A 27,171-nucleotide genomic window follows, 5' to 3' on the forward strand; every position below is an offset into this window, starting at 1 on the left:
AGTCCGAACGGCAAGGCAAAGGGTTAATCCAGGAAATACAGGCAAGAATCAAAGCACGAAAAAACAGGCAAGGCATGACTATGACAACTAAGTGGGCTCCATAGAGTAGCTATCGTTAGGAGAGTGATATACGCTATACAATACTCGGCGATTTGACTGAGGAAGTCCATGGCTTAAGTAAGGCGTGTGATGGGAATCAGCTGTGTGATCAGTGCAATCAGCTGTGTGTGTGTCGTCAGTGCAATGGATAATGGGAATTGTAGTCCGGCAATGACGTGCAACAGTTAGTGTAGTGCAAGAGTCAACTTGGTAGGCGAGTGACTTCTGGTGGTGAGTGAACGGAAGTTCATAGGCCAGATTCGTGACATATAGCAGCATATGAGGAGTAACATGAAAGACTTGCTTGCCTGTTAGAACTTGCACAAATAGTTGACTTACAGATCAGCGTCTAAAATTAAACACAAGAAGTGCTGTTGAACACCTTTTGAGCAAGGAACTCTGTTTGCCCTGAAATGCTGAGTGACTTTATGGTGGAGGTCCAGCGGCTCCAGCTGTCAGCTCAGAGGCCAAGCAGCCACCAAAGTCAACAAGCCACCACAGCACAAAATGTTTGGAATGCTGCTAAAAGTAGAAATTCTACAAAAACTCTTCCATGTCTGGAAATATTTGTTCCTGATCAATAGTCACAGAAGTGTTTCTTTCTCCTGATCACAGAACTCATCTCTGTTCAGTATGCAGCAGAGTTTCTAGAGGCTTTCAAACCTGGAATTAAGCAACTGAATCTACATTTAACATGCTATACTTTAAAAGTGCTGCTTAACTCTTGACTTTTTGTATTACATGTATTTTTTATATTAGGGTAGTTGATAAATATGTTTGGGAAGTTTACATGTTCTATGCTATGCCATGCTATTCACCACAATTATTAACAGCATTTTGCTAATTAATGTATAATAATTATGCATGTGCCTTTTAGCATTTTGCATATCAATAGCGAGACTACATTGAATATTTATTTTGTTTGAATATTTGAAGGCTAAATTGAAATTTAAATAATTTGTCACACTGCAGAATTAATTAAAATTAAGCCTTTTAAAAGATGAAAACTAACTCGATATTTCCTTTTACATACATGTGCGTCAGCAACAAACAATATACGTACATTGTTTACAATCAGTGCACATGATACATTCTCTGTGCTATTTTATGCATCATGCAATGCAAAAAAACTTAAATCTTTCCTAGTTAACAAGATATACATGACTAAAAGTTAAAAAATGTAAAAATTGGAAATAGACTGGATGGTGGAAAGTGAGCGTTACATATAATCCTGTTCAAAAGTTTGACATTAGTAAAAATGTTTTTAAAAATGAATTATTATTTTTTTAAGCAAGGACACATTAAATAGATGAAAAGTGATAGTAGAGACATTTATAATGTTACAAAAATTCTACATGAAATAAATACTGAAACATTAATCATTAAGCATCACAACATGTTCCTTGAGCAGCAAATCAGCATATTAGAATGATGTCTGAAGGATCATGTGACACTGAGGACTGGAATAAATTCTATTTAAAAAATATTTTTAAAACAGAGATCCGTTATTTTAAATTGTAACAATATTTTACTCTCTTTACTGTATTCCAGAATACAAATAAAAACTGCCGTGTTGAGCATAAAAGACTTCTTTCAAAAACATATTTAAAATCTTCCTAACCCCATACTTTTGAATGGTACCTACCAGATTGGCATCAGAACAATTCTGCTAAAACTCGGCTAAATTGGCTACTAGTTAGCACTCTCCAATAGTTCAGACAGCTTACTGTAAGTGATGTCTCAATACAATTCTCTCCTCAGAACCAGAAAACTATTCAGTTCAGAAGTATCTTCACTGACTAAACTCTGGTGTCACACTCATCAAAATGACAAGTTAATGTTTCCCATCCAATTAAGGGAGAATCCAGGGGCCTCGGGAACAAGAAGTGCCAGATATGAATTATACGCTCTGTACACTTGACACTATTAGGCCGTGCGCTCAAGCCCCCAATCAAATCTCATTGTGACAGGCATTAAGAGATTAGGTCGAGCTGCCGGTCAGCATGTGTGAGAACGCCGGCTCCCTCACACACTCTCACACTCACTCACAGAGACACACTGAGGACTGAATGGATAGGTCATTGTGTGGAGGAGGCTGAGGAGTGGGGGGTCCCTGCCAGCTCTCAGGATGTATGAAGGACATGGCACGGGCCACTTCAACACAACACCAGGTACAGCGAGCGCAGATTCACTGCCTCTTTTAGTACAGTCGAGGCTGAAGGTCCGGGAGGTAGATTATGAGAGTTTGTTGACATCCTAAATAGAGTGGCGTTAACCAAAAATCTGTGTGATTTCTATTTCGTTTGTTGACATGATAAAACATAGATAAAAAAAAAAAAAAACATGAAAAAGAGTTTACAAATAATATAGGAACAATTTGGGCAGTAATGACACTTATTAGAACAATGATGATGAGACATACTGGAGCACAATGAAACATTTTAAAGCTAAAAGTTGTTGAATGTCTTCAAAACAGTCATGTGCAGAATATTTGACTCGTTTAGATCTAGAAACTTAAGGTCAGAGTGTACACTAAATCTGGATTGGGTTTTCTTCTTTATGTCAGAATGGCTGATATGGATGGAAAACTGACTGTGCTTATTAAAATCACTGCAGACTTGAGATTTTTGAGGGTCTTTGTGGTTCTACTCAGGAAGGCCCAACACTGAGAACTTTACAGATGTAATTGCAAGCTTTGTCCACATGAAGGAGCTGCTTAATAGCACTTCACTGTGCACACTAAAAATGTTGGGACACGTTCTCAGACGTGTTTCTTAAAATATCTTTAAAATCTTAAAATGTTAATTGAAATATAATAAATTCAGCTAGTTGCCAACATTTCCCATTTTAATTTAATTTAACAATGTACTAAAATAACTAAAACTGAATATATATATATATATATATATATATATATACATATAAAAAATACAAATATAATGTAATATATTATATATATACTAACTACTAAAACTAATAAAATACATTTACGTTACACTTTAAATCAAATGTTCTCAGTTACTTGGAACCTACTCTATATGCCCATAATATCGGACTCTGGATGTAATCTAAAAAATTAAATATGAAACGTTTTATAGAATTAAGATATGATATGACAGGCTGATATCTGAGAATCTAAATGTGATGTATCATCACAGAAATGCCAACATCATCCAAGATTAATGAAAAACATTGGGGGAAAAGGCTTTGAGAGTCTTCTTGTGCTGAGTTTCCATTTGAGTCGTTAAAGCGGTTAAAAAATGATCACGCTTGTAAAACTCATTATACAATTATGTACTGTTTTGTGCTATTGTGATACTCAGACTGCAAGAAAATGATTTCAAAACAGCAGAAATTAGTAAAAGTACACCAAGCCCCAGTACGTTAACTTATAACCAATTTAATAACCACTTAAGACTCTTTAGCCTCGATAAACTGGGGTAAAGTTAAACTTGTTTGGGTAAAATGTTCTCGTGAGCTGTACACTGTGATGAGAAGGTGATTGATTGATGATAACAAGTGAGTGATAACTGTCCACACAGCATCACTCAGCCTGCAAATATGATTGGGTCAACAGCCAAACCGATTTTCAGCAGAAAAACAGTTAATCATTGAAAGAGCTTTATCAGAAGATGTGATTGATTTACAAAGAGCATTGCTCTAAATGTATATTGATGCAATTGTTTACTTGCGTAATGTGCACAGAGCTACTTGAGCTTTTGTTAATGTGATGAAAGTAACAAAGAAGCTTGATCATTTCAGTAGCGTAAATTGTCAAATAGTATGTAATCCCATAAAGCTGTGATCACTCGATAAACAAGCAGGCAAGCCATCAGGACAAAATCCTATCAGTGGCTTTATCATGTTTCTGATGTAAAGCATGACATAGAAAGAGATAAGCAGAAAGTAACAGCAAAGGTTGGCCAAATGTGACCCATTTTTTGTCAAACATATTATAACCCAATGATTTTGAGTTTTAAACTTGAATACTTTATGGAGGCTGTGCAATATCAGACCCTAGGGGTTTATGATTACCTAGACTACAAATACCGTGATGGGTGAGGACTATGGGAACTTCATAGATAACTGTCTCTGTTAATCGTTACGGAGGAGGACGGCTTTGCCTCTTAAGAAAATGGCTTTGCTTTGAGTTATAAAGTATCTCTTTTAAAATCAAACACACTGCTAAAAAGACATATACTTGACACAGTATGCAGGGTCATTAAAGTTAACTAAAACTTAAACCATTAAAACATTTTAATAATATATACTGTGTATAAACTACTAAAAATGACAAAAACACACTGCAAAATTAAATAAAAATTTTAAATATTATTTAAAAACCATAAGTGTATCTTGATCCAAAAATAACATTAGCAGTATCTATTTTGTTTAAATGCACTGGAACTAAAATCAGAAAATTGACATTTAAAAATGCAAACACATTTGAACGAAGGAGAAAAAGGCTGTCCTAAAAAAGAAAATGAATTCAAGTTATTTTGAATATCTGTCCATTGCTTATAAGGCTTTAGGTCTTAATAGGCCATCATAAAGCCACTAACAACCTCGTGAATTGCATCTTGGCAGGAATCACAGATTTTGCTTGTAAATTCTCTTCATTTGCACCTGAGTTATGTATTAAAAACTTAACAAGGCTTGAACATTTGTCAAAGCAACAGATCACATGAGATGATTCTGTGCTCCTTGCTGCTGACAAGAGTCTGATTAGCAAATACTTGAAATTCTTAGTTTGATTATCATCAGCTAATTAAATTTACAATTAAAAGTAAATAGCAAGGAAAAAAAACAAAACAATGAAAATGTCCTAAATGCTAGGAATATTTAGCATCTGACCATCGATTTATACTCGAAGGGCCTTTAAAAAGCACCACAGCCTTATGAGACTAAAAAAAAGTTTAGACAGAGGGGAGGGGCATTATCCACACTTATCAGCCCCACCACGCTGAGCATAAAGATACATTTCAGCAGTCTTACTTTAAGTGATATTAACACTGCAACAATTTAAAACTACAAATAAAAGCCAAATATGCAAAAAAAGATCATTTCGAGTAAGCAAAAGTAAACATTTTGCCCCCAAAGGGACATGAGCCGTGTGAGCTTGCAGGTTACCAACCAATCTGTTGACAATCTGTTGTGTGTTCACTATGTCGCCATACTCACATATCTGTGCCATCTACCCCATTCAATCCACAGAGGCTTTTCTACTGACCTCGAATGAGCTTTAGGAAGCATGTTCCTGCCGTCTTCTCCCATTCTTATCAAATATTCAAAATGAAAAGAAAGCAAAACACTCATATTCCCACGTAAACACATTCCCGAGTACTCCAAGAGCATGTTATTCCTTGTAGGCCACCGGTTCCAACAACATGTGCATTTCACATCCACCTTTGTAGTGCTACTTGTTATTCCCATTTGGTCAGACAGGTGAAATGAAAAAGAGTCATTGGAGAGAAAGTACAAATAGGCAGTGGTTACAAATGGAGTTTGGTCAGTGGTCGGAGATCCTTATTGTGGAGATAGACAGGACTTTGTTCACAAACTGGAGTTTGAAGTTTCAAAGGGGAAAATAGGCAGAGGAGTTACATCAACCTTCTGACTTTTAGCCCCAGGCAGGCGGTATGGGTGACTGATTATAGGACATGACATTGCTGCCTCATATCACACAGAGAAGACGATCAGGGCAGGACATGTGCTATGTCATATTGTCTTCTGTGATGAGACTCAAAGTACGATTGCACCACGCTGCAGTGCGCATGTAAACGTCCGTCTTGCAACACTGATCAGATAATGGTGGAATATTTTGACCGTTTGATGCAGGTTATTTTCAGACAGTGAGAGAGTTGCTTTGAATTTGTTGTACTGGTTCAGTCTCTGTGTCATCACTGATTAATTTAAGGAACAGGTGCGGAAATGAGAGGAGGGGAAATGAGTGGTGGGATTGTGCAAAAACATTACAAATATGAAACATTACAAATTACAAATAGCTGTGTTGAGGACAACAAGGACAGAGTTGATAATTCATTGCATATCGGTTGGCTCATAACATTTTTTTTTTTTAAATCAACATGAGGATTAATACTATACAAATTTGAATTGATAATTAAAAATAAATTAAATTGAACTGCACAACAGTGAAAGTGTAAGCAACTGTTTTATAAGAAAACATCTTCAATTCAGTATGTCAATTAATATGTGGTCAAAATAAAATAAAATAAACCATTTGAAAGCATTATGGGTGTGACTGAACGTTATTAATTAAAAACAATGACAGTGTTTGATCATTTATTGCCTTGGTACAAAAAAGATTTTTCAAATCAATATGATGATTAATTAAAAAAATTATTACAAGAACTTTTTTAACAAGAACAAATCTTTCCATTAGACTGTCAATATGCGGTTATAAAAACAAAAATAAAATAAAATAATACATTCAAACGCATTATGGGTGTGATGTTATTAATTAAATAACAATAATGACAGTGTTTGATAATTCATTGCCTTAGATGTTAGTCGGTGGAAAACAGATGTTTCAATATGATGATACATTATAATTAATTAAACATAAATTAAATGTAATTGTATAAGAGGAAAGTGTATACCTTTAATAAAGTGTTTTACAAGAACAAAACTTCCCTTCAGAATGTCAATTAATGTGGTCATAAAAGTAAAAAATAAATAAATAAAATAAAAACATGTCAACAAAGTGTTTTACATTATACTATAAAGCTCAAAATCAATTAAATAGATTTATCCATAAATATTTGACTCAAAATTCAAAATGTCCTGTTTTCAAATCAAAGAATTAATTTACACCTATGGCCTGCCATGTTAATAAAAATACACGAGTGACACACAAATACCAGTTAATGAAAACATAGCTAAACCAACTGTTTTCTTACTCCACATCAGCACATCCTGCAGATGTGTATCTGTTAAATAGGTTTGTACACCAAGAGGCTTTTGCCCATGTGAGGTAATGATCTAATGTAGTTATCTACGCCTGCCTGCTCTGATCGCTGAGGTGCATGTGAGAAAGGGCCATAACTTTACAGATTATACTTTATAGAGGAGATGTGTGCTGCAATAAGGAATTTAATGGTGACTCAGATAAGATTTGTTCATTGAGTCATTCCTGTACACTGATTATCATTACTCTGGTTAATCACTGGAGAAGTGAAGTCATCTTGTACAGAAATAAGGAAGACTAATAAGTGTTCCTGATCTATAGGCTAAAAAGTCTGCAACTTCTTGTAGATTTATTTTGAGATGTACGAGTCAAACATCATCTGGTCAAAGCTTTAGGCAAGACCCAACCACACAGACACTACTTCTTGTGAATTTAATTCACTTTTTATATGTCTTTTGTTATCTCTATGAATATGCAAGTGTCTAATGTACTCAAAACCAGCTATCTTGTAAATGTAGGTGTTTTCCAGCCAGTTTAAAACCAGCTCAGCACTTTTAGTCCACAGAGATGGTCAGGTGGGATCTGCCATTTCCAGATAGTAAACAATGTCTGGGGTGTTTTAGCAAGCTCAACATAAAATACATAATCCCACATTCTCATTAAATTTCATGCGGTGGAGTAATTTAATTTAAACACGAAACACTATTGTGACACGCCAGTTACAGCAATGAAGTATCTCAAACAAACTTGATTTAAACAGCAAGAATCTAGGCTGTTCATTTGACAATATAGCTACAGTGGCTCTATATTCTCTATATAGGCAGGTGGATTTTACAGGCTCCAGGGCAGGTCTGAACTGAGGAACGATGACCCATGGTTTGTTCTGTTGCTTTCTACTCTTCAAATATACATACTTGCCTCTGTTTGCACTGACCCTGATACTTATGTACTAGAAGTTGGTACTTGCGTAATTGTTACATCAAATTTTCATGTTTGAGTAACAAATAGTATTATCCTCTCCAAAAAGAGTTGGGAAAACATAAGAACTGTTCTACAAATTCAGCATTACAGTATGTACAGCGATGATCTCAGTTTTTTTCTTATCTCAAGGTAATTTAGAAACTGTTGTGTTAGAATCTTAAAAATAAAATAAAAAAACTCCTAAAATTAAAAGGATCCAAAAGGGAGTTTCACAGTAATGCCATTCAAAGAACCATTTTGGATTCCCTACATTTTTTTTTCTTAGTGTGAAGAACATTTTAATAATCTTCAAAAATGTTTTTGCAATGGAAAGATTCCATGAATGTCAATAGTTCTTCATGGAACTATAGATGCCAATAAAGAACCTTTATTTTTAAGAGTGTAGTCTGAATGCCAAGTTTGGAATGTAATAATAGGTCACCAAACCTTAAAAATGTTAGAAATTTGAATGGAAAAGGAATAAAATAATATGTAATATAACAGAGTAATGTAAAAGAATAAAAACCTTACTGTATACATTGATTTAACAGGACAATACATGCAATTTTATTATTAAATTGTTATTCAATTTACAGTAAGAGTTACAGTAAAATAAATAAATGAATTAAATGTATTTATTGACTACTAATTTAACTACTTACTACCCTTTTTACTAGGCGTACAGTGGCGTTCAAAAGTTTGAGATCAGTAAGATTTTTTTAGTTTTTTGAAGACGTTTCTTATGCTTATCAAGGCTGCATTTATTTGATCAAAAATACAGAAAAAAACTGTGATTTTGTGAAATATTATTGCAATTTAAAATAACAGTTTTCTATTTTTATATAACAGTTTTCTATACCTTAAAATATAATTTATTCCTGTGAAACAAAGCTGAATTTTCAGCATCATCACTTCTTGAGAGACATGATCCTTCAGAAATCATTCTAATATGCTGATTTATAATCAGTGTTGGAAACAGTTGTGCTGCTTATTTTTGGACCAGTGATACTTTTTTTCAGGATTCTTTGGTAAATAAAAAGTTAAAAAGAACAGTGTTTATTTAAAATAGAAATTGTGTGTTACAATATACACAACTATTCAAAAGGTCAGTAAATGTTTTCTTTCTTTTTTTTTTTTTTTTTTTTTTTTTTAAAAGAAATGAATACTTACGGGCAGTCGTGGTCTAGTGGATAGAGAGTTGGTCTTGTAACCTGAAGGTTGTGGGTTTGAGTCTCAGGTCCGGCAGGGATTGTAGGTGGGGGAGTGAATAACCAACACACTCTCCACCCTCAATACCACGACTGATGTGAGACCCTTGAGCAAGGCACCGATCCCCCAACTGCTCCCCGGGCTGCCCACTGCTCCGGGTGTATGTTCACTACTGTGTGTACACTTGGACGGGTTAAATGCAGAGCACAAATTCTGAGTATGGGTCACCATACTTGGCCACACATCACTTCCCTTTCCCCTTACTTTTATTCCACAAGGATGTGTTAAATGGATAAAAAGTGATAGTAAAGACTTTTATTGTCAGAAAAGATTTTAAATTATATTTAAAGTATATTATTATAGGAAACCAATATTACAAATTACAATAATATTTCACAACATTACAGTTTTTTCTGTATTTTTGGTCAAATAAATACAGTCTTGATGAGAATAAAAGACGTCTTTAAAAAACGTAAAAATCTTACTGATCCCAAACAGCAGTGTATATTAACATTAAATTAACATATGACATTAAAATGTCCAGAAATATTACTTTTAACAGTGAATTTCTGGCAACACAGCTGTCAGTGCTTTTATCACAAATTCCCCTATAGATATTTTACTGCCTACCAAATGCTAGTTTAGCATAGGTTTGATGAGAAGTAAACAATCTCTTCTGTACAACAGGAATGGAGTTGTGCATCACATGCACATACAGAATGTTCAACAGAACAATGAGCTCTTTTACATAAAGGCCACAAATTTTACTCTGTGTGAGTTTTTTCTGTTGTTTATAGTGCTAGAATTAACAGAGATTTAGCAAGCACGTAATTTGCATGTTGAAATGTGGACCACTTGCTTTCAATCTTATACATCAGAGTCAAATACGAATGACTTTTTCATAGTGTCTAATATGTGTCAAGACCCAGGAAGTCATCTTTCTTGACCACTAAAGCCCTTGTTAGGGAAGTGAGATAGAAAGCATAGTGTTGAGTCTGGCTATATCTTTCTAGTAGTGAATTTAGGGCATTGAGACAAAAAAATAAGACAGTAAAACCCCCTGTTTGTCTCAGTCTTTAAAAAAACAACTCTGATTTAACACTTTAATCATTAACATAAGAGCCATCCCACTTCAGAATGGGGCCGTGCCCTGGGAGGAGGCCCGGACTGTCAATCACAGCAAACCTCATCTTTGCCCATGAGGACATGGCCCTTGTCACTCAGAGGTGTCTACCCCTCCGAGAGGAGGGGCTTGGCCTATGAGGGGGTGTCCAAATGCTGTGGAGAGGACAAGTCTTTCCCCCCAGCATCAGGTAGCTGAGAATGCGTTTGTCCAAACCACTAGTAGACATGGAGATGGCAGACTATAGCGAGGCCTTGGACCCAGCCTACACCACCCTGGAGTTTGAGAACATGCAAGTGCTTGCGATGAGCACAGGTGAGTCATCCGCTCAGACCCACGGTGAACTTTGAGACCTTTAGTGTCTTATATAGGCTAGTATATAGCATATGGTGGGAGGAAGATGTTTAACAGGGTTGATAGGCTTATAGTTAAGTGACAATTGGCAAGTTTGTAACCTTTTGCACAGAAAACCCAATATTGATTGTAAAAGCCAATACAAAATGAATTTTTCTGGAGAAGATAAGAAGCAGCGCATGCTCTGTCCTGCACACAGTGTACTCTACAAGGAGAAGAGGTTCATTTGTCTCCTCTTGCTTGTTCTCATACAGTCGGCTTGGGATAAAATTACTTGTTTGGATAGTATTTCAAGAGAAGTTTGACACCAGGATGAATGATTACTGAGCAAAGAGGGTGTCATGTAAATGTTTCGCCGCTAAGTCTCCCATGTCTAGGTTTTGTGCAACAAATTGATATCCAACCAGTATCGACCTGAAAAAGTAATCTAATATGTATGGTAAAGTTATATTTAGGTAAGGCAGTCAGAGTCCAATTTATAAAATGTTTACATTTGAGTTAGATTGACATTTGAAAATAAAATGTCATTTTATTTAATTTTTGACTGACCTAAATAATGAAGTTACATTGTCATTCATTGTAGAGGGAGTTTATTCAACAGTATTTATATTTTTTTAAATATTTTACATTTTAACATTTTTAAATCACATATATTTAAGCATAACAGTTTAGGGGAAATCACAAATTATTCTACATTTAAATGATCACCAAATAATCACTTACACTGATGAGCCATCAACGTTTTACCTTTGATCATTGCTTGGGTTTTAATGTAATTACCTTTGATTACCTCTAACATAATAAAAAAAAAAAACATTTAACAGCTCACACATCTTTTGAAATTATTAATGTTTAAATGATTTCTGTCATCAACATAAAATCAAATCACTATTGTCATAATCTTTTTAAAATCAAACTGACCCATAAGAATGATATATGTTACTGTTAAATTTTTTGTTACATTTGTTAAGTAGGTCATCAAGAACACTAATTAGAGTTCACATAATCTAAAATGATCTTGTTGTAGCTTTTATACAGATTTAGCACTAATCACTTCTGGATTACTTAGCAAACAGCCCTTTCCAGCTCATGTTCATGATGATGATTCACTGCCAATTGATTTAGCTATAAAAATGTCTTTTTGAGAGTATTTTTCACCCCATGACCTTTCCCCTATTTACTTTAACTCTGATTGGTCTGGAATCAGGAGTCTGACTGGTTCAATCTGCAACCCAGATATTTAAGTCTCATTCAGAAAAAGAAGTATTTCACAGCATTACATAAACTTAATTTATTGACTCAGGGATTTTAAGCAGCTCTTCTTCTCGCACAATTTTTTATTTAATTTTTTGGCTTGAAAAGAATAGTTAAAAACAGAAAATGTAATCATTTGTGACACTAAATTAAAGATCCTCCATGATTTCAGACTCCTCACCAGCTGAGAGTGCCAACATGAATGTTGCCAACCACTTAGGGGTCGGCACCCTATGTGCCATCTGTGGGGACCGGGCCACAGGAAAGCACTACGGAGCCTCCAGCTGTGACGGATGCAAGGGGTTCTTCAGACGCAGCGTACGCAAAAACCACATGTATTCCTGCAGGTCAGAAACCTGAATTTTGGCTACATTTTGCAAACATAGTGCCAAAGACCATATTTCCATCCAATTTAACCAATGTCAAAGGAAACCTCTGACTTCTCAATGCTTCCATACAGATTTAACAGACAGTGCATTGTGGACAAAGACAAGAGGAATCAGTGTCGGTACTGCAGACTAAAGAAATGTTTTCGAGCTGGGATGAAGAAGGAAGGTACTTGCTCATGCTGTTATATTTAATTCTTATAATGCTGTGAAAGAAGTAAAAATCAGAGATTAAATCCCCCTGCCCTGTTTGGGAGGTTAGGGGATGAGGTGGCGCAAATGGGAGATGTTGCAACAGCAGGGAAAGAGCTGGCGAGAGACATTTTGTTAATGTTCACTCAACAATGCACTGAGGTCTATGTCTGGTTTATGCTGAACAAACAGTTTAGAGCCATCATAACTGCACACTGATAAAAAAAGCGCAACCTTGAGGACTCCCCCCTCTCACAAAGTCAGCTAATATCCCTCATCTCTGCTATCTCAACTGGTTGTAAGAACTGGTTCACCACTACTGATAATGAAATAGTATATTTCAGTGGTTTAGAGCTGTTTTTGGTGAAAATAAACCTTCTATGTGAATTTGTATTAAATTGAATGTTAATTTGCTGATTAAAAGTGTTCCTCTCATTCTCAGCTGTGCAGAATGAAAGAGACAGGATTAGCACCAGAAGATCCAGCTATGAAGACAGCAGCTTACCCTCCATAAACGCACTCATTCAGGCTGATGTCCTTTCTAGACAGGTACACAGTGTAATTCAAATCTAGGTTCAAATCACAAGGAGAATTGTCTAAAATATGTTTGCTTAACCCAGTTTAAAGTGAAGAGACTACAAGTACATCTGTAGGTTGATTCCTCTGAAAAAGTATAAACACTGTGGCACAGCTATCAAAACATTCCCCTGTTTGTTTGAGCATCCCAATCAGAACCACATAGCAACACATGCTCAACCAATGGCGTGGGTTTGGGGCAAGACTATCTGACCAATGGTAGACCAATGGAGATTGTTTAGGAAACCTGTTTGAAAACTGTCAATATTTCTGCAATTTCACTGGTGTAGTTGGAGGCACAGAAATGACAAAATTCACCTTTAAAATTATATGATTTACATTTATAAATGTAAAATTCTCCCATATGCTACTACGCAGATCTCATCACCTGGTCCTATCTTGAATGGCGACATCAGAACGAAGAAGGTAGCCACTATAACCGATGTGTGCGAGTCTATGAAACAGCAGCTGCTGGTGCTGGTTGAATGGGCTAAATACATCCCAGCATTCTGTGACCTTCCCCTGGATGACCAGGTAAGATCCTTCTTATTAAGAGGTAAGCACCTCTTATTTAGCTCAAAATGTACTCCCACAATATATATATATATATTTTTAGATATTAATGCCAGTTGGCTCATATTTTTGGATCTGTCGGAAAAAAAGTTAAGAGATCTTTAATTTGGGTGGTTAATGTATTTAGATGGCTCAGGTTAGAATATGATGAGCTGGTTTGAAAGTCACATCTCTTCTTGAGACATTCAGAATCATTAACATGCTGAGCACTGAGGCATGATAACTGATCAGTGTTTTAGGTGTGGGTGAGAGCGCCTCAAACCGCATCTTCTCACACAAACATGCACGTGAAAACACATGTGCATACAGGCATGAAGACCAACCTAATTTTGCCTCTGTAAAAACTTCAAATATATCTACATTTAATCTTAAATTAAAAAATGAGCTGCTATGGTTATAAAAAGGACTCTAACCAAACAAACGCTTGTTCATTTGTCTCAGGTGGCTTTACTGCGAGCTCACGCTGGGGAACATCTCCTGCTAGGAGCTGCCAAACGCTCCATCCTGTATAAGGACATTTTACTATTAGGCAAGTTAAAAAGCAAGACACATTGGAAATGTGGATATAGTCTTCTGGACTCAAGCTATTTTACTCGTGTTTTACCTCACAATTTTCCATGATTCTCACAGGTAATGATCATATAATTACACGAAATTGCCCCGAATTGGAGGTGAGCCGTGTGACTGTAAGGATCCTTGACGAGTTAGTCCTTCCCTTCCAGGATCTCCAGATCGATGACAATGAATATGCCTGTTTGAAGGCCATTGTATTTTTTGATCCAGGTGGTTACATTTTCCTAAAAAAAGAGACAAAACAGAGCAGAGTATCAAGTGAGTTTTCACACTGATCTAATGTGATGATCTTTCTCTACTCATGTAGATGCCAAAGGTTTAAGCGACCCAAGCAAGATAAAACGCATGCGATACCAAGTTCAAGTTAGTTTGGAGGACTACATAAATGACCGGCAGTTTGATTCGCGAGGACGGTTTGGCGAGCTACTACTTCTGTTGCCAACGCTACAGAGTATCACCTGGCAAATGATCGAGCAAATCCAATTTGTTAAATTGTTTGGAATGGCGAAGATAGACAACCTGCTACAAGAGATGCTTCTAGGAGGTAACTGATTTCTGTTAATGTAACAAAATTTTTGTAGAAAAGTGCAAAGTCACGGTTATCAGAAAACTGTGGCACAGCACTGTACATATATATATATGACCCTTAACTTTGGATAGCTGTCAAAAGCTGCAATATCTGAGATGCATGATAAACATCTGGGAACAACAGGAACAACTTGTTATAAAAGATAAAAAAAATGCAGCCTATAACTACCGGTTTCTTAATAATCTGCTCTACATAGATCATATAGACTGAAAAAACAAGTGCCTACTTCACTGTTAAAAATAAAAAGCTGAGAAAACTTAAAAGTTTAAGGCAACTCAGCAGATTTTTGAGTTTCTCAACTTTTTGTTGCATAAAAAGTTGTAAACATGTTGAGAAAACTAAAAAATCTGCTGAAGCTGGTCAACTTTTTATTTTTTACAGTGTTGATTCAGAATAGTAAATGATCTTCCCAATCAGAGATTTAATGACTCTTTTTCTGCCAGGTTCTGCTAACGAAGCTCCTCATGCCCATCATTCTCTACACCCACATCTGGTCCAGGAGCACCTCAGTAACAATGTCATAGTCACCACAAACATGGCCACTCCAATTCACAATGGCCAGATGTGTAAGTAACTCTGTCTTTTTGAACCGAGTGAAAGAAAATTTGTTATGAAGGAAGACCTAACAGAAAATATAGGTCCTTAAAATGTGAAAACCAGGTAGTCAGGGACAAACAGGCTTGTTGGAGTAATCCCTGCCAAAATCGTAGAAACTAATCAGGCTTATTTTGTTAAAGAAGGCTACTGTAATGCTTTTCTACACTAATGCCTTCAGAAATTTCATAAGCGTGCTTATTTCGTGTCAACCAATGGTTTCTTTCTTTCGCATGTTACCATGCAATGCAATTTATGTTAATTTAAGGTTCCCATAATACCCCTATGTGGACCCTTGATCTAATGTATCCTCTTGCTTTTTTTTTTCCAAACAGCCACTCCGGAAACTCCAATCCCATCTCCCCCGACGGCCTCAGGCTCTGATCATTACAAAATGGCACCAGGGGTTATAGCCACAGTGCCCAAGCAACCAAGCTCCATCTCTCAACCAACCATCACCAAACAAGAGGCCATCTGAGTGCAAAGAGAAATACAGATCAAGCTTTTAAACTTGGTGCTGTGAATAGGCTGTGCTAAGTGTGACAATTCATTCTCATAGGCATCTGGACACAGTAACACTGACATTATATTCACTAGCTGTTAAATTTAAGGTTTTTAGAAAAGACACTTGTTCAGAATTTCCTATTTTAAGAACTTAAAATATTTGAGAACCAAAATAGTTGAGTTTAAAGGTGTGCAACAATCACACTTTAAATATATATATTTTCATCCCATCTAATTTGTTTGCTGTATGTATGTTTTAGAACGAACTAGTGGAGCATATTTATACTACCCACGGAGTCACAACATAATTCAAAAAGTCAGAAAGGACCATATTATACAAAGGCTATGCAAGTTTTATTCTCCTTTCAAGGAGAGTTTGAGTTCCATAAATGTTACAGCAGGCCTGAATGTGATTAGATGTTTGTTTTATTGTACAGTATTTTAACAGCTTGCTTCTGGCTCTTATAGTACTTTTACGGTAGCCTGATAGAATACATAACATTTTGTGCCTTGGAAATATTGTTATTTACCAAAATGCTGGTAATTATTTTATGTATGCTAAGAGTGTGTGCATTTCATATTTTTCTGTTTGTGCCATACTTCAGTTGTAAATATAATGATTTCCTTTTTTTCATAAATGGATTTAGTCTATTTTAATTAATGATTTTAGGATTTAAAAAAAAACAAAAAACATTTTTGTCTCCTGTTCAACCCCTTAACTGTGACTAGTGATGTGTATGTATGCATACAGAAAGAGAATGTCAAACTAATTTATAGATTTACAAATTGGTCATTTACTGCCAATTTACAATGACTGCCTTCAGGGAGAAAGGTAATTTCAAATTTGCAATGTGAACTGTTATTAAATGTCATATTTTTACATAAAAGCGTGCTGTTGTTTCTTTCCATTCACATCACTATAATTATCTTTTTGAATCTTTTTAAACAGCATCCACCATACTTTCATTGGGTGGTCTGAACAACTAACATCTCAATAATCCTTTTTGTTTTTATATACCCTCCTAGATATAATCCCACTTAAACCAGCCTAAAATGGTTTGTTGGTCTGGATTTGGACAGGTTTCAGAGAAACATCAGGTCAGGTTAGAAGACCAGATAAAATCCAGAAAAGTAAGACTGGTTTAAGATTGTTTCTTTATTTTTCAGCAGGCACTTAAACTGTGATCATGCATACGCCATTTCCTTCCAAATTTAATGCCTTACTCAGTGGCAAAAGTTTTTCAGAGGAACTTTTCAGGCTCATAATCATCTCCAGCCGTAAAACCTGCTTCAAAACAAGATGATAAAAGTAAGTATACGTGGCAGAGAATGGTCAAGGATTTTTAGTGCTGGGGGTGTTTGCTTCTCAACACTGATAACAGACAATAAAACAATTCATAAACCAGGCGCCTTTACTGATAGTTTCTCTTAAGAAATCTTTGTCAGGAATGATATAACCAGATGTGCCAGTTATTGAATGAACCTCACGTTAATCACATCTATAATTCAATAAACCTAGTGTCAAGTAAGATACAGCCTAAGTTAACTGAACATTTTTTATTTCATAACTGTTTCGAACGGGTACTTCGATGGGACAGAATGTAACAAAGTGTGGCCTATTAACAGCATATGAAAAGTAAAAGTCGATTTTTATAATTTTATCTTTTAAAAAAAATCCCCCTAAATATCTGTACCGTGTCTGTAAACAGGTTACTCCAACACTCATTGTGTCTGCTGCAATTGGCCAAAAAACATATAGTCCCGCCTCCAAACCCTTGCCATTGGTTGATGCTCAAACAATCCGAGCAATGTTTTGATACCTTCACAGAGTCAAAGTGTTTACATTTGACTGTAAATTAGACCAAAGAATAGAATACCCTCTTAAAGAGACTTTGATTAGACTACAAGCTACTAGTTTATGTTTTATTTCGAAAAAAAAAAAATTACACACTTCAGCTTTAAGGGAAACAGGCAGAATAAACGTGTCTTTCGTCATACATCACATGACACAGAATGACCAATGGTAGAAGGGCTTTTCCTTGTACACGGAACTGATTGCGGATTTCTTAGGTAGGTTGGTTTGATTTGTGTTCGGTTTTACGTGAAGGGCATCAACTTTTAAACGTTGAAAAAACTGAAGCTATCACGATAAATATAATCATTCAGTATTTTAAAGTACCAAGCACTTTCATATATGTAATTATTACTGTGATTCATGAGCACCACAGTAGCGCCAAGATTATTTCATATTGATTTAGCTTTGGTTCTGACATATTAAATATATATTTTTCTTATTGATAGTGCAGTTAATTTTTAAGCATATGAGTCCAGCTACAATTGTTTCTCATAAAAGATCTTGCTGTATTTAGAAAATACTGTAGAAAATAATACCAAGATTAATTTAATGGTCACCAGAAAGAGGTACACTGTCATTGTATAAATATGAACTAGTAAAAATGTAGCATTTAAAAACAAAAAATATTCATTTTCACACTAGTATTTTGAAGGGATTAGAAAATAGTTCTGAAATACCTTAACAGCTTACACAGTTTCCAAAAGGTAGTAATGTAAAATGACTTAGTAATAAAATTAATTATTTTTATGCTGAATCAACATAAATGAAAAATGCTTATTTATTCCTTATTTATTGTACATTTTCTATTGTATTTCTGTATTGTCCAATTTTGAGACATTGTTTAAAATTTGCTAAAATTGTGAAAATGCATAAAAGTAGTGTACCCATTGCTTTCGAATGACCTATATATTGTGCTTGATGGCATTTTTTTATTATTAACAATTGTCCATAAACTGCTCTATGTTTGTCATTTACATTTTTTTTTTATATTTAATGAGACTTGAATATTTCTATACACCAATAGCCCATGGCAGACCAAAATGGTCACATTGATCTTGGCCCACCAAGGGAAGCGGTGGCAGGTGTAGGCTTCCCAGCTCCTCCCCCACCCATCTACGCCTGCACCCTGACTCCTGAACTAGTGGCCAAGGCACGGGAAGAGCTCCAGGAGAAGCCCGAATGGAGGCTCCGGGATGTCCAGGCATTACGAGATATGATACTAAAAGACCACCCCAATCTGAGGACACGGTTAGACGATGCATTCCTGCTGCGTTTCCTCAGGGCCAGAAAGTTTGATTATGACCGGGCCCTTCAGCTACTCTTGAATTATCATGCCAGCCGGAAAGCCTGGCCTGAGGTGTTTCAGGACCTGAAGCCCTCCACAGTGAAGCACGTCCTAGATCTGGGTTTTCTCACTGTCCTGCCCAGACCAGACCCTCATGGACGTTACATACTGTGTTTACGACCAGGTAATGCTTCTTCTTATTGTCTTAACTAGACCTAATCAAATCTTTGGGTTAGATTAATGAATAATAAAGAAAATAACTATGCGAAACCTAACATAAGACATAATAGTTAGAAAAAATTGAATCTTTTGAAATGGAACAGTTTATTGTCTCATTTAGTATTATATAATGAAAAAAAATGGAGCTCACACTCAAGAAGGAAAAACACCTAAATGTTATTCAGAGGCCCAAAATGGGCAAAAACATGCAATTTGGTACTGCTGATATTTATATGGCCAAAAAGTAAGATGAAATTCTGATTGCTGCTAATGAATGAGATATTATAATAGTATAGCAAACTTACATAAAGTGCATATACATGTCTGTTGTCATTCTATAGCTCCCAATAATGTGTATTTTAAAGATTATATGGAGTAGTTTCATGATCAAAGCTCTGTAGTTTTCATTGCATGGGACAAAACATATAATGCAGAATTACTTATCTAAAAAATAATGCATGGGTAATCCAGTGAACGTAGGTTGCTTAAGTCCAGTAAATGTTCTTCTTAAAATATTACTACAGTATCTCACAGAAGTGAGTACACCCCTCACATTTGTGTAAATATTTTATTATATCTTTCCATGTGACAACACTGAAGAAATGACACTTTGCTACAATGTAAAGTAATGTACAGCTTGTATAACAGTGTAAATTTGCTGTCCCCTCAAAATAACTCAACACACAGCCATTAATGTCTAAACCGCTGGTCACAAAAGTGAGTACACCCCTAAGTGAAAATGTCCAAATTGGGCCCAATTAGCCATTTTCTCTCCCCGGTGTCATGTGACTCGTTAGTGTTACAAGGTCTCAGGTGTGAATGGGGAGCAGGTGTGCTAAATTTGGTGTTATAGCTCTCACTCTCTCATACTGGTCACTGGAAGTTCAACATGGCACCTCATGGCAAAGAACTGAAAGGATCTGAAAAAAAGAGTTGTTGCTCTACATAAAGATGACGTAGGCTATAAGAAGATTGTCAAGACCCTGAAACTGAGCTGCAGCACGGTGGCCAAGACCATACAGCGGTTTAACAGGACAGGTTCTACTCAGAACAGGCCTTGCCATGGTTGACCAAAGAAGTTGAATGCACGTGCTCAGCGTCATATCCAGAGGTTGTGTTTGGGAAATAGAAGTATGAGTGCTGCCAGCATTGCTGCAGAGGTTGAAGGGGTGGGGGGTCAGCCTGTCAGTGCTCAGACCATACGCCGCACACTGCATCAAATTGGTCTGCATGGCTGTCGTCCCAGAAGGAAGCCTCTTCTTAAGATGATACACAAGAAAGCCCGCAAACAGTTTGCTGAAGACAAGCAGACTAAGGACATGGATTACTGGAACCATGTCCTGTGGTCTGATGAGACCAAGATAAACTTATTTGGTTCAGATGGTTTCAAGCGTGTGTGGCGCCAACCAGGTGAGGAGTACAAAGACAAGTGCCGGCATTGGGGAGCTACAGTTCATCGAGGGAACCATGAATGCCAACGTGTACTGTGACATACTGAAGCAGAGACTGGGTCGCAGGGCAGTATTCCAACATGATAACGACCCCAAACACACCTCCAAGACAACCACTGCCTTGCTAAAGAAGCTGAGGGTAAAGGTGATGGACTGGCCAAGCATGTCTCCAGACCATCTGTGGAGCATCCTCAAACGGAAGGTGGAGGAGATCAAGGTCTCTAACATCCACCAGCTCCGTGATGTCGTCATGGAGGAGTGGAAGAGGACTGCAGTGGCAACCTGTGAAGCTCTGGTGAACTCCATGCCCAAGAGGGTTAAGGCAGTGCTGGAAAATATGGTGGCCACACTAAATATTGACACTTTGGGCCCAATTTGGACATTTTCACTTAGGGGTGTACCATCGGTTTAGACCAGGGCTGTCCAAACTCGGTCCTGGAGAGCCAGTGTCCTGCAGAGTTTAGCTCCAACTTGCCTCAACACACCTGCATGGAAGTTTCTAGAATGCCTAGTAAGAGCTTGATTAGCTGCTTCAGGTGTGTTTAATTAGGGTTGGAGCTAAACTCTGCAGGACACCGGGACCTCCGGGACTGAGTTTGGACAGCCCTGGTTTAGACATTAATGGCTGTGTGTTGAGTTATTTTGAGGGGACAGCAAATTAACACTGTTATACAAGCTGTACACTCACTACTTTACATTGTAGCAAAGGGTCATTTCTTCAGAGTTGTCACATGAAAAGATTTAATAAAATATTTACAAAAATGTGAGGGGTTTACTCACTTCTGTGACATACTGTATATAAAAGTCATCCATATGTCATAAAAATCTGTAAAGTTTTCGCATTAAAAATACCAAGACTTGAAGGTGGAAGATTTTGAACAATAGGTTTTTCAGCAAGGCCTTAGAAATTAATGTATCGAATTATGATACTTTATTATAGAATTAAAGCCTTTTGGAACTGTGCCTCAACTTTAACTAGAATGCTGCTGCTCTTTTTTTCTTTTTCTTTTTTTTTTTTTCCCAAATATTGCATTGTTAGTTATGAATGATTTATTTGTGCACACAAATGTTATAATCGAGACGAAAATATGATTACAACAAACATTTGTTTTCTTGTCTTTTGCTTTCCTAGGTAAATGGAAGCCTAATGATTATGCATTTGTGGACAACATTCGGGCTATTTATTTGACATTAGAGAAGCTGATTCAGCCTGAGGAAACCCAAGTGAATGGAATTGTTATCCTGGTGGATTATACAGGAGTTGGCCTCTCTCAAGCCTCAAATCCAGGACCACTGTTGGCAAAGAAAGTTGTCGGTATCCTTCAGGTAAGACATTGAAAAAGTATCCCAGAGATTATTTACGATAAAGTCATTGATTTTTAGCAGTGACTGCTGCTTTTGTTTTTCAGGATGGCTTCCCAATAAGAATAAAGGCTGTAAACATTATAAATGAGCCACGTATCTTCAAGGGTATTTTTGCAATAATTAAGCCATTTCTGAAAGAGAAAATGGCAGAGAGGGTAAGTAACTGGCTTCTTATCCTGGTATTTACACACAGACATTTCTAGCTCAATAATACTGGAAACAAGGGCCTGTCTTCTCCCAACAGTATGTCCTTCACGGTTCAGACTTGGCCTCTCTCCATCGAGTCATTCCTCAGTCTGTGCTGCCTCAAGAGTATGGAGGAGTGGCTGGAAGACTTGACATGTCTGCCTGGTCCAGAATGCTGCTGGAGGCAGAGGAAGAGTTTGTGGTGGAGTTCTGTCAGCCTGATCCTCTGGAGGGCGTCATTCTGCCAGACTCCATGCTGTTTGAGGGAGAGCAAGCTGGCGCACATGGAGAGGACTCCTTCAGACATCTACGTTCCCAGCTTTATTATTGTTACTGACCTCCTGGAAATGTGCAATGGCTTCTTTTGAAACATTTGTTTAGCTATGATCAACTTTGTATTCAGAGGTCACCAGATGAGTCTGACCGTTTAAAATATCTAGTGCAGACAGCCATTTAGATGCTGGATATATTCTTATTGCTTTGGCTTAATCTGGTTACCACGTGTTTTAAAAACTTGATTCAAAATCATTTTTAGAATACTCATAGCCTTGGGTTTTAATCTGTGTCTGTATTTGTTACAAGGAGTATTTAAATGTCAATGTTCAGCACTACATCATTCGTATTTTATGTCACAAATCAAATATTGCTTGCCTTAATTTACGGTGAAGGGAAAATTAGATATTTAGAAAGGTTAATTAAATTGAAGATTTAGATAGCACATTGGAGATAGTGGCTCATGTCAGTTATATCCAAAGCAATAACAGTGTGCATTTTTAAATTTAAAAGCCCCAGTACAAATTATTATTTTATCCTACAGAGAATGAAATAACCATGTTCATTTCCAATTTGTGGACCGCTCTAAAATATTGTTTTCCTCGTTTATGTCTTTTACTGTTCGTGAGTGCACTACATTTTTACACACAATACCGTTGTCATTATAAGTTACGTGATAAGCTTTAAAATTGGTTCAGATAGTGGTACATGTAAAAGCATATTAAGCTGAGGTCAGTTAGCTTATTACACTTATTTACATCTCAACACCACAATATTTTTTAAAATTAAGTGGCCAGTTCACAATGTGTGTTTGTATATTGTCATTTGCCAAAATTATTCATGTGAATATTAACCTTTAATGTTGTATACATCTTGTAAAGATAACTGGTTTGTTTTATTTTAAGTATTAAGGGACGCAATTTAATTTTTGTCTTACTGAGTTCATTTTATGCCTTATTTATAAGCCTTATGTTTGATGTCAGTATTGTAGACATTTCTTAAGTATTTTGTGAAACGGTCGATAAAGATGATCATTTTCAAAGTTAAGAGATTGTAGTATGGAGTTTACCAGAAGATGGAGACATTCACCATCAGACAGAAACTTCATCCACTAGCACACTTCCTTTCTTCCTATAGCTGGAAAATGTCTTCACTGGCGCACAATACCATAAAATCCTTAAAAAAGTATTACAGTGAAACACCGTACGTTAATATCTTCTTCAAAGTATAAAGTTTTCAGAAATTATCGTGCTTAATTTGTTAATTTTTTGCTGACAGTGGTGGCTAAGCTTCCACATTTCCATAATAAAACAATCATGCTATTTTGGCGGAAGCTGGTTACCATGGTAATTTTGTATAGGTATTCACTCGCAGTCACGTGCTGCAGCTTGGAAACTCGATTCCTTTTCATAAATCTCCCTAAAAACAAACATTTCAAGATGAAGATTATTCAAAGTTACTGTTCAGCGCACTTGTTTTTTTTTTTTCACGTAAGCAGCTCCGCGTGAACAAAGCGAAAGTGCTGTTACTGGTAAGAGAGCAGACGGGGTGTGATTGGCTGTGGGATCACTCCATTTTGGAAACAGATGTTTAAAGCCCTATCCCTCTTTCTCATTGTGTTCAATAGACTGTCAGTGGAGCGTTGGATGTGACTAGGAATCTCCGAAAAGATCCATTAAAATCCATTGGATCGGAGTGTGGAATGCGGGAAGAGCTTTAGGAAATGAAGGGGAATCCCGTCAAATAGTGAATGGTAACAAGTGGAAGAAAGTGAAGCGGATCAAGGTTAGTGCTGATGATGGTTTATAACAGCCGATATAGTTTCGGTAGTAAAACAACAAGCGTTACAAATGTAACAAAACACACCGAAGCGTTAGTTTTTTTTGGGGGATCATGCTGAATATATGCTGGGATATTGTGGCTAAACTGCAATTTTGCGATTATTCGTGACGATGCTTTGTACCAGACTTTCAAGTATGAAGGAGTTGGGGCTTATTTGGTTTTAATTCTAGCATTTGTACGTCTACAAAATATTAAAAACTAATTAAAATGCTCCCTAATCTAAAGCTGTAGTTGGTGTTGGTTTAATAAAATGGTCTGGGTTGTTTTTCTTTACTTGGCCGCTGTTTAATAGTAGAATTCCCCAAGTGTTTTTGCTTTTATTATACCAATGTGTATTCAGGAACCTTAAAGCGACAGTTCACCCTAAAATGAGAAATTATCTATCCTTATTTTGTTCCAGCCTTTATTCTGTGGATCACAAAAGGAGAAGTTTGGCGAAATGTAAGGAATTGACAACCCCCTTTCAATGACTCCTTTTCCATATAGATGCAAGTGAATGGTGACTGGGGCTGTCATTCTACCTGACAACATGAAGATTAGTGAAGGATGACAGAAATTATATTTTCTTTTGGCAAAAGCCTTTATATACTCTCTTATTTGGAAGAGGAGGGGTGTCTTGACAAGTTTAGACATGCAGATTAGTTAGACATTCAAGGGTTATTTCATCCAAAAATAAAAATACAATTCTGTCATTTGCTTTCACCCTAATGCCCTTCCAAATCCATAAAAGTTTAATTCATCTTAGTAACACAAATGAAGATATATTTTCTCTCATCAATAATATATGTCCATTTAAATTTCAACCAACCAAAATTTTCTCCAAACAAGCATTCTATTGACTATGTTTGATGTGTATATGTATGTGTTTATATCTGAATAAAAGGCTACATTAAATTTATTCATCATATAAAGTGATCATATCTCTTCAGAAAACTTGGGTTAAACTGCTAGATTCATGTGGATTTCTTTTAAGATTATTTGTACTTTTTGAAGTTTGAAAATTATAGAACACCTCCTAAAAGATGGGCATAAATGATTAGAAAATATAAATATCTTCATTAGTTCAAAATGGTTTTGGAACAACATTTTTGGGTGAACTGTCTCTTTAAGAGCATTTTCCATGAGTTCAATAGTAATATAGTAACAGTGAAGGCATCAGCTATGCCACTTTCAGTGGTTCAATCATGTATGGACATTTTTATTATGATAGAGTGCTCTGGCGGCACAGTCCTGAAGATGTGCCAAAGACATTACAGAAATCAAATGTAATAAATTTTTGTGTGTGTGTGTGGGTGACCTGTTTGCGCTGATCTGTGCATTTAACATGCAAGATGGTGGTCTGTTTTTAGTTCTTTCACTTGTGAGCAGTCGGTTGTTTAGGTTACTACATTCATGGGACCCTTGAGCTCAAAGACATCATGGACTTGATTCACTGAGGCGTTTTGATGAGCTGCACATCAACAATGAACAATCCGAAGCAAAACGATCTCAAACAATCACTTCATTGTCATCGGCTTTTTAATTTTTCATAGTCATGTGAGCTGTGTAAATGTATCCAGACGATTCGTCTGAAGCTAATTCTGTAGAGTGGATGTTAATATTTGATGGTACAATGGACGTTAGGCTGCATTAAACAGGTTGGTGTTTTAATGAACTTTATGATATGTGACTTAAACTGTCAGTTTGTTCTGTGCAGCTGGTGTCTTTTGCTGCTCTCATGAGCTTGGTTGTCCTACTTTCTATCTCTGGCCCAACAACTTCACTAGCAATTGCTGTTTTGGACCTCGGAGTCAAAAGATATTATTCCAGCAAGTCATCATCCACTTGGCTTCTTCTGCTAGAGTAGGTTGATGAAATGGCAGGTAGTGGTACTCAAAGATGTGTTGTGACGATTATCATTTATCATTGTGATGTAGCAGAAGCATTATCCTCTGTTGGCAGCACTCATTTTGGTTAGTGCTCTCGTGGCTCTTTGCTTTAAGTGAAAAGTTCATTAGCATGACACGTCCAGGTCAGTCTACACTCTACAGCAAGAGTTTTGCATTAGTACTTGAGCCATTATCATGCCACCGTATCTGTCGAGGGCTTTTGTTTCGATTTGTTTTCCTCTATTTTTATAATGGTTTTGCTAGTCAGTGTAGTGAATAGGCTACTTACCAGTCTCGCATTTTGTTGATGCATGAATTTAAATGTATAAATCAATTGGCTCAAAGCAGAGGCTATTTGTGGGGTCTTTCACTGGTAGCTTTTGACCTGTAAGCTTCACAAAATCGTATTTGTTGTGTCAAAATAATTTGGTGTGCACAAGTGCTATGATTGAGTTTCAGTGCTACAGTGTCTTGAGGGCCTCATCAACAAGGCTGTTGATATTATAACATTATTGCTGGGAAGCAATTCTCCGCTCAGTAATAGCCTGCTGGGAGAGCTGTTCAGATTATTATTATTGCACATGAAATGTACAGCTTTATAGTATCAATACAATTAAATACAAACAGCTTAATATATATCTCGCAGTAATTTACACAGCTGTTGCTGAGTGAATCAGGGTTTGACATTCTCATAAGAATCTATATCCACAGTTCTCTTGGTATAATTTTATTTATTGTTTTCAGTTGAGGTCCTAATCAGTCTTATAGTAGTATAGTATTATTTATATACTGTTAAAGTTTTTATTTTATATTTTCAGTTTTCATTTTTATTTTAGTCACTTTTTTGTCATTTTGTTATGTGCTTATTGCTTTTTATTATTATTATTTTTATTTTTTTTATATATATATATAT

General features: G+C 36.3%; 3 protein-coding genes across 3 annotated transcripts in view; all 3 read left to right on the plus strand.

Annotated features, from left to right (window-relative positions):
• The first annotated feature begins 10,497 nt into the window (after positions 1-10,497).
• LOC306860189 (hepatocyte nuclear factor 4-alpha-like) lies at positions 10,498-16,797 on the plus strand. The gene is made up of 10 exons (XM_079401757.1): positions 10,498-10,634; positions 12,100-12,274; positions 12,388-12,482; positions 12,948-13,054; positions 13,460-13,615; positions 14,096-14,183; positions 14,285-14,437; positions 14,535-14,771; positions 15,260-15,382; positions 15,746-16,797. The coding sequence occupies exons 1-10, from the start codon at positions 10,520-10,522 to the stop codon at positions 15,886-15,888; spliced, it is 1,392 nt and encodes a 463-aa protein (XP_079257883.1). The 5' UTR covers positions 10,498-10,519; the 3' UTR covers positions 15,889-16,797.
• Positions 16,798-17,915: 1,118 nt separating this feature from the next.
• Positions 17,916-23,879, plus strand: LOC306860837 (alpha-tocopherol transfer protein-like). The gene is made up of 5 exons (XM_079402788.1): positions 17,916-17,984; positions 18,794-19,238; positions 21,857-22,050; positions 22,134-22,244; positions 22,334-23,879. Exons 2-5 carry the CDS (start codon positions 18,797-18,799, stop codon positions 22,610-22,612), a joined length of 1,026 nt encoding a protein of 341 aa, XP_079258914.1. The 5' UTR covers positions 17,916-17,984; positions 18,794-18,796; the 3' UTR covers positions 22,613-23,879.
• Positions 22,344-27,171, plus strand: part of LOC306860838 (cAMP-dependent protein kinase inhibitor gamma-like) — a 30,472-nt gene continuing 25,644 nt past the window's right edge. The window contains exon 1 of the mRNA XM_079402789.1: positions 22,344-24,333. The gene's annotated coding sequence lies outside the window, so the exon portion shown is untranslated. The remainder of the gene's footprint in view (positions 24,334-27,171) is intronic.

The sequence above is a fragment of the Barbus barbus genome (assembly GCF_936440315.1).
Source record: "Barbus barbus genome assembly, chromosome: 41".
Lineage (NCBI taxonomy): Eukaryota > Metazoa > Chordata > Actinopteri > Cypriniformes > Cyprinidae > Barbus > Barbus barbus.